Source organism: Austrofundulus limnaeus, unplaced genomic scaffold, assembly GCF_001266775.1.
Source record: "Austrofundulus limnaeus strain Quisiro unplaced genomic scaffold, Austrofundulus_limnaeus-1.0 Scaffold109, whole genome shotgun sequence".
NCBI lineage: Eukaryota > Metazoa > Chordata > Actinopteri > Cyprinodontiformes > Rivulidae > Austrofundulus > Austrofundulus limnaeus.
In genome coordinates, this window is record NW_013952511.1 from 1,618,280 (window position 1) to 1,628,276 (window position 9,997).

A 9,997-nucleotide genomic window follows, 5' to 3' on the forward strand; every position below is an offset into this window, starting at 1 on the left:
CCCAGAATGGGTTATCGTCAGTGGTTAGGCATGCACTACTCACCGTGAGAAGCTTTGGAAACTGTGTTGCGGGTGTAATTTTATACCTGCCTCTTGTTTTGTGAATGAATTTGTGGAAACACAAAAGCAGCCCGAGGATTTGTGTTCTGTTCGTTTGTAACCGCCTCTGATTTCAAGTCAGACAATTGACTCAGGATAAGTAAATTATGAGGGGTTTTTCTTGTTTTTGTTTTTTGTATGAAGAGGGTTTATTATTAGTAGGGGAGAAACTGGTCTCTGGGTCAGTCTGGTATCTCAGTTGGCAAAGATAAAGCTGACCCAGATACTGATCGGAGAGGCAGCATAACAAATCAGGGGTTAAGCAAATGTGAGTCCGATTTGGACATGACATAGTTCCTCTCTGCAGTAACAGTGTCTTAACAAAGCAGGAGGTGAGTATGTAATCATACGTTCTCCTGTGTTTACTTTAAAGTCTCCCAGACTGTAAGAGTTCTCTAACATCATTTCCCCCCTCAAAACGCTTCCTGGATTCTTGTGTCATTCTGGGTTTTGTTTGTTCAAGAGCTGGGGTTTGTCTGTCAGTGCAGCTCTTAACATTTACTTCTTATCAAGACTTAATGCATATTTTGGCATTCCAGATGTAAAAAGACAGCTGCAACCCTCCCATCCATCAACACCGGTCCACAGGCCTGGAGCGTTTGTTTGTTTCCTTCAGCTCAGAGTAGCAAAGTGAGACATATTTTCTGCTTCTATGAATTTTTCATTTCATGAGCCTGGCACTGTTTAACTTTCTGGCTTCCAGCAGATTTCACAGTAGATGCATGAAATCGCTTCATGAAATCGCTACCTTCTGTAACAACAGAGAAGTTTTTTTTCTACACATCACTACCACCTCAGCAGTCAAATATACTGGATCAGTATCTTCATAAGCACAACTGGAAGATCTAGTTTGAAATTATTTCTACACAACAGGAAAACCAAGAGTTTGGTTCAGGTAGCATCTCACCAGGCTGCGACTGTTGGAACCAAAAAATTGTGAGAAGATATGCCAAATTTCACTCGGAGTGTCACTAAAGATTTGTTTTTTGCAAAATTCAGAGATACATTCCCAGAACTTTATATACATGACCATAAAAATACGGTTCTAGGGCTGTACAGCCAAGGAAATTAAGTAAAAATATGGTTCTAGGAGTCCGCCAATGCGTCAGTGAGTTCACACATGTTCAAAATTCCAGTAACACGAGTCCCTGCAATTTGCGTGAGAAAAAAAAAAAATAATAATAATATGAAAAATCTTGTGAACATTTTAAGACATTATTGAAATTTCCTCTCAAATGCTTTTCATAATTTATTGCAGTCCAATGACATTGCCATACCACCTTCAGGAATGGGGTGCACCCATTAATAACTAAGAACTGGGCAATTTTACAATTAATCTGAAAGCTTTTTTTAATTATGTATATATGTTGGGCAATGCTTCGATTACTTCTGAAGAGAAAAATATTATCTTGTGGTGTGATAAAATTGTATGTTTTGAGGGAAGCAAACAGATTAGAGAAGGTTATGAGGCTATATTCTGGTTTATGCTGCTGCCTAACTTAGTTTATGAGTAACTGAAGAGTTTTAACCTATGAGTCATGTGCATGGATTACATTGTTTCCCATTTATTGGTACAAAAACCTCTGTTCATCCAATATCTGTAAATATTTAATAAGGGAATGTTTTGTAGCTTGGTGCTTTTGTAAAGAAAATTCAAAAAAAATTTATTTTTGTGACCTCCTGTAATGGAGAAACGGTCAGATTTCTATTGGGCCGGAAATTTTGGCATTTTGCATGCTTTTGTTGCAGTTGTTAGAGAGAAACTGGATGAAATCAGAATTGGCAAGTCAGAGCGTCATAAAAATCAGCAATCAAAATTGGTCAACAAAACTGTGATTGGTCCATTTTTAGGTAGGATTGTGCCAAAGTAGTTTTTATTTCTTAAAATGCAAAATGCTTAAAATGCAAATTTGTTTATGTAACTATAGACCAGTTTGGAGCTGGTTGAAAGGTTTCCACCTAGAAATGAAAATGGAGACTATTTACACTGGTGGGCCACCAGTGTAAATAGTGATGTAATGTATTAAAGCTTAAGGCAAAAAAAACAGCAGAATGATGTGTGTATGTAGTCAAATGGAACCAGTTGGAGCAACCTTCCTCCCTCTCTACAGTTTGACTCAAATGGGAGACCTTAGTTGTGTTTTTGCATGTTTATGACTAGTGACTCTGCATTATTCCTGTACGTTTGTTCCCCTGTAAAGTATTCTCCTGTACATCTCAATAAAAACAACGCAGAAGCATCTGCTCAGGCTCATTTTAAAGCTTTTGTGACCATACTTTTCGCTCTCAGATTTATTCCTAAACATGTTTGCAGCTACAGTTTTCATGTACAGAGAGCAAACGGTAATCATGCAGTGCTGTCTCTGTTTGCCTGCAGTTCTTCCTCTGCTCGGTTTATGTGCCCATGTGCACAGACAAGGTTCCCATCCCCATCGGGCCATGTGGAAGCATGTGTCTGTCTGTGAAGAAAAAGTGCCTCCCAGTTCTCCATGAGTTTGGCTTCATATGGCCTGAGGTGAGTCATGTGCACACAGTCTTTATGAGCTAAAGTCTCATGGCAGAACTTTGAGTGGACCACAATCATCAGGAATACCCTGAACTGTTGATTTTATTTACTTCCATTAAAACAAAAGCACTTCTTTCCTTTGGCGTTTCCTTTCCAGGTGCTCAACTGCAGCCATTTCCCGCCCCAAAACGACCACAACCACATGTGTATGGAAGGTCCGGGGGATGAGGACCCTCCCTACCAGCCAGTCCGCCATCCTCCCCTGCAGGAGGAGTGCCAAGCCTTGGGATCCGCACCTGATCAGTACACCTGGCTCAAACAGACGGAGAGCTGCACTCTTCAGTGTGGCTACGACAGTGGACTCTACCGACGGGGGGCCAAGGTCTTCACGAACGCGTGGATGGCGGTGTGGGCCGTGCTGTGCTTCGTCTCAACCACGCTGACGGTGCTGACCTTTCTGTTGGACTCCCAACGATTCTCCTACCCTGAGAGGCCTATTATCTTCCTCTCCATGTGCTGTAATCTGTACAGTGTTGCTTACCTGGTGAGAAAACAAGCAGATCTAGTTACATTTATTCACGATAAAACAAGCAGATCAAATAATCAACACCCCCCCTTTTTTTAAAGGTACGACTGACTCTTGGAAGAGAACGTGTTTCCTGTGACTTAGAAACGGCTGCGGTGCCGATCCTGGTCCAAGAAGGGTTAAAGAACACCGGCTGTGCTATAGTCTTCCTCCTCCTGTACTTCTTTGGCATGGCCTCCTCTCTTTGGTTAGTTCAAACCCACTCCTCCGTCTCTTTGTCCCAGTTCGTCCCAGTGTCATCAGCTGTTGTGAAGGGCTTGTGGTGGAACAACTGGAACACGAGACCAGCATCCTGTTTTCTTTTGAATCAACCTATCCTGTCTCATAACCTCTGGACTAGTTGGCCATGCTTTTCGAACGTGTGCCGGACTAAAGTAGCAGTGGAAACACTCTGCTGTCACAGCTCTTTTTCTTCCTATTCACTCAACCCTTGTTTTCCTGTTGTTTTTCTCCTTTTGGAAGAGCAACAGGACCAAGGACTGCATTCTAAGGATCATCACTATCTTCACATACATGACTTGTGACTGTCTCAATTCTTGATAACTTTATTACAACTGGAGACTGCCTTCAGACTGGTTATGGAAAGTTACTAAATCAACAAATGGGTCCAGAAGTGACATTGACACCAGCTTCTTTTAAGCTATATTTGTGTGAAATTTGTTTTTTATCTACTGTGCATGCAGAAGCATGTTTGTTTGTCTCACTCTGTCCTCCACCCATGTCCTGCAGGTGGGTGATCCTGACCCTCACCTGGTTTCTGGCTGCTGGACTGAAGTGGGGCCATGAGGCCATTGAAATGCACAGCTCCTACTTCCACATAGCAGCCTGGGCCATCCCGGCTGTCAAAACTATTGTCATCCTCATAATGAGACTGGTGGACGCAGATGACCTGACGGGGCTCTGCTACGTGGGTAACCAGCAGCAGGAGGCGCTCACAGGTTTTGTGGTGGCGCCACTGGCCACATACCTTCTTATAGGTAAAACTGAAACAAAACAAAACAAAAAGTAATATGAAATATTCTGAGTATTAGTTCAGATTTTTTGAAGTGGAGTTTTATATCTTACCTCTTCTAAACTGAGTTTGTTTCTAACTTTATTGAGACGCTAGCAGCCAGTCTGAACAGTGCTAAAACAAAGGCAGATTAGTGGCAAAGGAACAAGTCTTAAAAATTGTATTGCAGTTTTAACCTTGGAGTTTTTAGGAGTGCAGAAAATTTTTAGTCAGTCTCTCCCGGTGCTGCGTAGAAATCTTTAGATTCTGTTTGGGACATGTTTTTCAACCTGTTCAGTTTTCTCTATTTTCAGTTAAGTATTTACAACGGAACTTCTAAATAAGGTCTGGACTCACCAACTACAATTTTGTCAATATACCCACTCGATAAACCTCTCTATGAAACTAGAATTGGCCCGTCTGGAAGCTGGAGGGGGTGGTGTGTGAAGCACCTCATTTGGGTTTAAAGAGACAGTGTCAAAATGAGTTGATCCAAGATACACCTCAGAAAAGGGGTAAAAGCGGGGCTTCTGGAGTAACAATAAGAAGGAATCCAGACCAAAGTGTTGCAGTTCAACTTTACATAGATCCCAACTGAATGATTAAGATGTGTGAAAGAAGGATTTAAAAGTATGATGTGTCTCCTTTAAAAAACGGCTTATTTTGTTAATAATACAGAACCTTTTGTGTTTTTTGTGCATCTGGTTTTCTCACGTTAACACGTTTTATTCTCCCTGCATCACAGGAACCTTGTTCATCTGCGCGGGCCTCGTGGCTCTTTTCAAGATACGCTCCAATCTGCAGAAAGACGGAGCCAAAACAGACAAGCTGGAGCGTTTGATGGTCAAGATCGGAGTATTTTCTGTTCTTTACACAGTTCCGGCATCCACCGTCATCGGCTGCTACCTCTACCAGCTCTCCCATTGGGGGGAGTTCAGGGCCAGCACGCAGGACTCGTACGTGGCGTCGGAGATGCTCCGAATCTTCATGTCGCTGCTCGTGGGCATCACGTCGGGGATGTGGATCTGGTCGGCAAAAACCCTCCACACCTGGCAGCGCTGCTCCGCCCGGCTGCTGAAGGACAGCCAGGCGAGTCGAGGCGGGAAGAGGGCGCCGGGCGAGGGCTGGATCAAACCAGGAAAAGGCAATGAGACGGTTGTGTGAGACGGAAAAGTCAGGGGAAGGGTGGACAGGAATGAACCAAAGTCCTGCATTCTTCTCGTACAGGGACCGGCTCTGCAAAATGAAGGATGAAGAGATTCAAGAGAAAAGAGGGCGGTTAGCAATGTGATAGCAGGACTTTATTGAAGAAGCCCCCTGGATATAATGCCATCACATGAAACCCCTGACTCTGTGCCACTAACAGAAGTTATGAAGGACAAAATAGGAAAACTGAGTCATGCAGTTGTAGCAACAGAAGCCTCTCTACCTCCATTAGATCTCAGTTGTCCAGAGAGGTGGGAAAAGAAAAATAAGGGAGGAACGGCGTATGGAAAAAGTTGAACAGAGTCATCTGTAGGATACACCAATAAGCTGTAAATCCACACCTCTCTGTCTCTTTCCCCAAGTCCTCAGCAGAAGAGACGGAACCTGCTGAACACAGTGAATTTGAATGTCGTGGTGACTTCTTTTAAAGTTTGAGATTTTACACTGGAGCAGAGTTTATTCAAACGTAGGCTGAAGTTTCCCCAAACGCACCCCAACAACTATTTCTGCAGTCAAAATTACCATTACAAAAAAAAATAAAAAATAAATAAATAAAATAAAACTGTGATAAAATATAACATATCGCCTTTAATCTCAATTTGCTTCCATTTAAACAATCTACATTTCTTTAAGTTGTACTTGATGTTAGTACAAAAGTACAGTTGCTTTGAATTTTGTGGAAACCAGCTCTAAGCTGTAATGCTGCACTATAATTGTATAATATGTGAAGTCTGATAAATGTGCACAGAGCTGTTAACAGGGATGGTGAGTCAATAAAAATGCTGCAAATAAATAAAAAAGGCAAGACAATGACATTTTGTATTCAAGGTAAATATAACTTTTTGTTGCCTCTTTTTGTTAAAAGCATCATCGCATCTGGAAATTATCGGCCTTTGTGTTTCACTTCAAACCCAGAACTTGCAGTGATGTATGCAGTCTTCCTGGGAACCCGGTGCTGAATGTGCTCTTGGGTTACCATAAAACCCAGGAAATTTAATTATTACCCCAGCCCTTTTTTTTTTTCTTTGCAAACCCTGGATCCAAGCGCAGGTTACAGAATGAGAAGTTATGGGACAATCTGTTGCCAGAATACACATTATGCAACTCTGAAGGGCTGTCACAGAGTTATAGCTTTTTATACATGCACATACTGTGTTGTGCACGAGTTTAGGTCTAACTCTGTTTTGTTTTGGGGGTTTTTGTCCACTTTATGTGCGTTCAGAGAAGCCGCTTTTGGTTTTAAATGAGCAGCTGTGCTTCTCAAAGTGTGTTTATGTGGTAAGAATGTGAAGATTTGAGCATTTTAGCCGCAGTACCATCTGGTGCAGGACTTGAAGGGATAGTTTACGTCTTTTGAAGTTGGGTTTTGTGGAAAGGTTACGAATAATTAACCTGTTGCTTGTTGGAGATAGCTCTTTGAATGACCTCAGTTTGTAGAAATAGAGTTTAGTTTTGATAAGCTAACAAGATGTTAGCTTAAAACTGTCTTTCAGTCCAGAAGATTCATAGCTGTTGATACAGGTGCTTTTTTTTTACTTTCTAGCACTATCTATATCACAGGCAGAAGTAACTTTTCTGCTGGAGGTTTTCCAGAGGGCGCAAGAACTGCTAAAGTTAGCGTCTGCTGTTAGCTCTTGCTAATAACAGCAGGATTGTTTGTAAATGCCAGTGTAACACAAAACTGATAGTCATGTAAAAGTTAAAAAATAGTGCTTGAATAAGCTGCTTTGAAAATGATAAGGCATAAACTTGGATGTAAACTCTTATTTTTTCAAAGTGAAGTACAAAATACTATCAACGACACATTTATTTGTCCATAATAACCTTTACACAGAACTCCACTGCCAAAGATCTGAACTATTCCTTTAGGTGTTGAAGTGTCTTAACACCGTTGTAAGGGCATGTTGTAACAAATATAAACACATGAATCAATATAACCACCCTTGTAATCTATGGCTGCATCAATCACAGTCAGGATTTAATGAAAAGAGACATTTCCTGTGAAATTGACATTGATTTATTTATGTTACTGTAAAAGTGACATCATTAACTTACACATCTGTCTGAAGCTTGTGCTTTTTTAAAACTTTTCAAATACACCAAGACTTTTCCCCCAGACAATTAAGACCTTCCTGGAATACATTTTTATACATTTCATGTATGATAGAAACAAGATTTGTGGTCTGTTGTTTCGTTTGACAAGCAAGCCTTTCTGATGATATAGTTATAAGCTTTAAATCCAGTGAGTTTGTGTTCTGGACTCATCCTCTCTGAAAGTGCTCCTATGTATTTGCCTGACAATCGATGTAACAATGCTCTTGCATTTTAATGAGACTTTTGTATGTTTATGTGCCGGGTGTCCATTTAAACCAACTATTATTTAGTAGAATAATCTCATTTTGGGTAACTGAAATCTGATGCAGTTTGAATAAGTTTTGGTCTTTGTCAGCATGTGTGCTATCTGTAACCGTATAGTGCCTCACACAACTTGTTCGATATGTTTTTGGTGAATGTTTAGAAAGGAATTAGGGGAAAAGAAAAATCATTTCTGAGCTGCGTTCCTCGCCCCTTCAAGGTGCGTTCAGACAGGAAGGTCCTGGTTGAAACTGAGCTCATGTTTCTCAGACCAGCACACTGTGGATCACTTATTAAATTCCCAAAGTCAAACAAACATTACATTCACTTAAAGCGAATTAAATTAACCTCTGACCACCTCCCCTCTGAGCTAATGTAGTTCCCGTCTTAGACTGTCCCAATGTTTTGGCTTGGCCCTTTCTTCTGACCACACAGCTAAACGGTGACATTTTCAAACAATCGCAGAAAGAGCCTTGAAACGCAGCTCAGAGTGTGCAAAAAACGTAACCACTAGTCGTGCAGGTTTGTAAATTCTTTTAGGGGCTCGGATCAGAATCACCACTAAGGTTTGTTGGCCCACACGGATCGTGGCCAAGGTTTGGACTGCTCCCTCATGTAGAGCACTCCTTTTGTGTTTTTTTTTTTTTTGTTGTTTTTTGTTTTGTTTTGTTTTTTGACATTGTAATACAAAGAAAGTGCTAATTTATCCTTGTAAAAATGTGACAAATTTTAAAAACTTGTTTATTTAAAGAGAAAAAAATGAACTTTTGTATCAGAAGATGATGAATAAAAACATTTTTGGATTCCAGTTTATTGAAATATTAGCTGTTTGTATTTGTCTCTACAGTAAAGAGGTGCACACAAGTGTGTATGTGCGAGGACATTCTCTCATAGAATTACCTACTTTGCCAGAACCTGTAGCCCTTATAGGAAACAAAAAATTCTATCTTAATACAGTGGAACATTATTTTGTGTGTTAGGTTTAGGGCTTTGTCTTTAAAAGGATAGAAATATCCACATCTATGTGTGTTTGCAACAGAATTCGAGCTGCTAGAGTTTATTTTGTATAATCAGTTTACCACAAATGAATTCAACAAAACATCAGAAAACAATAGGAAAAGTATATTTTATATTTTATCTCATTTAATGTTTAATTTTTAAAAAGGGAAGACATTTGAAATACATGAAAACGTATTCATTGCAAAAAGACAATAAGAGAAAGAAAAGGTTTGAGCTGAAGAGGTTGTGCCTCGGTTGTGTTGACTTCTCTGTGCTTCCTAAAAGCCACACTGACTGAGTTAAAAATAGAGAATAATTGACAAAGTTTCAGGACTAATGCTCTGCTGCCCATCATGAGTTCTTTACTTCCTGAGTTGGACAATGCTGCCACCTCTTGTCTGCAGTGACAATGTTAAGTTTCAGTTTTTTCATAAAATATTTCAGGACAGTTTGCTTTCTAATAAGCATATGAAGGTAAAATGCAAATATTATTTTTTAAAGCTACATTTGATGACATTAAGAAATGATAAGCTCCAAAGTTGATATAAATCTAGAGTGCAATTATGGGGATTCGGCTATGCAAACTATAGCAGCTCAATACAAAATGCATAAAACACAAGCATAGCAAACCCACTCAAGCATCAAACACATACGGCATTTACTTTACTTACCTATATATTTGAAGCTGCAATTTATCAGTGTGTGTGTGTCAGAAACAAGATGAGACCGAGGGTCCAAATATGTGTGCAGCTCTGATTGCCTTCCTGTAATTTACTGAGTGAATTGAGTGTTTGTTTAAGCGCATGCTTAAAACTCTTGAAGCAAAGAGAAAGTGACAGCATCTACTGGGCTATTGTTTCCAGATGTGGCTCCACTCACACACACACACACACACACACACACACACACACACACACACACACACACACACACACTGTTATCTCTGCTCTGAGCCACTTGGTGGAGTTCTTTAAAATCAATGCAGATATCAGAGCTGAGCCACCTCAGGCCCTCCCCCTCCCTCCCCTCTCTGAAACAAACAAAAACCTCAGACCGGGACCAGATCCTGGACCGGTTCTGCTGCAGGCTGTGTGTGCAGCTCCTCCCTGTCAGAAAAACACAAATATAAACTTTTAATACACTGGAAAAAACTGAACGATTAATTAATTACTTTCTATTTTTTACAGTGTTTGAGACGAAAACAGACTCACCTTAAAAACCTGATCCACAATAAAGACTGGAACCAGGTGGTGGT

The 9,997-nt window shown here is 40.4% G+C and overlaps 1 protein-coding gene across 1 annotated transcript in view; it reads left to right on the forward strand.

Moving 5' to 3' along the window:
• The window catches only part of fzd4 (frizzled class receptor 4), a 10,994-nt gene extending 2,566 nt beyond the window's left edge, over positions 1 to 8,428 (forward strand). The window contains exons 2-6 of the mRNA XM_014014067.1: positions 2,477 to 2,614; positions 2,763 to 3,149; positions 3,233 to 3,378; positions 3,921 to 4,168; positions 4,928 to 8,428. Of these exons, the coding sequence (XP_013869521.1) occupies positions 2,477 to 2,614; positions 2,763 to 3,149; positions 3,233 to 3,378; positions 3,921 to 4,168; positions 4,928 to 5,346 (1,338 nt within the window). The 3' untranslated portion in view covers positions 5,347 to 8,428. The remainder of the gene's footprint in view (positions 1 to 2,476; positions 2,615 to 2,762; positions 3,150 to 3,232; positions 3,379 to 3,920; positions 4,169 to 4,927) is intronic.
• The last annotated feature ends 1,569 nt before the right edge of the window (positions 8,429 to 9,997 follow it).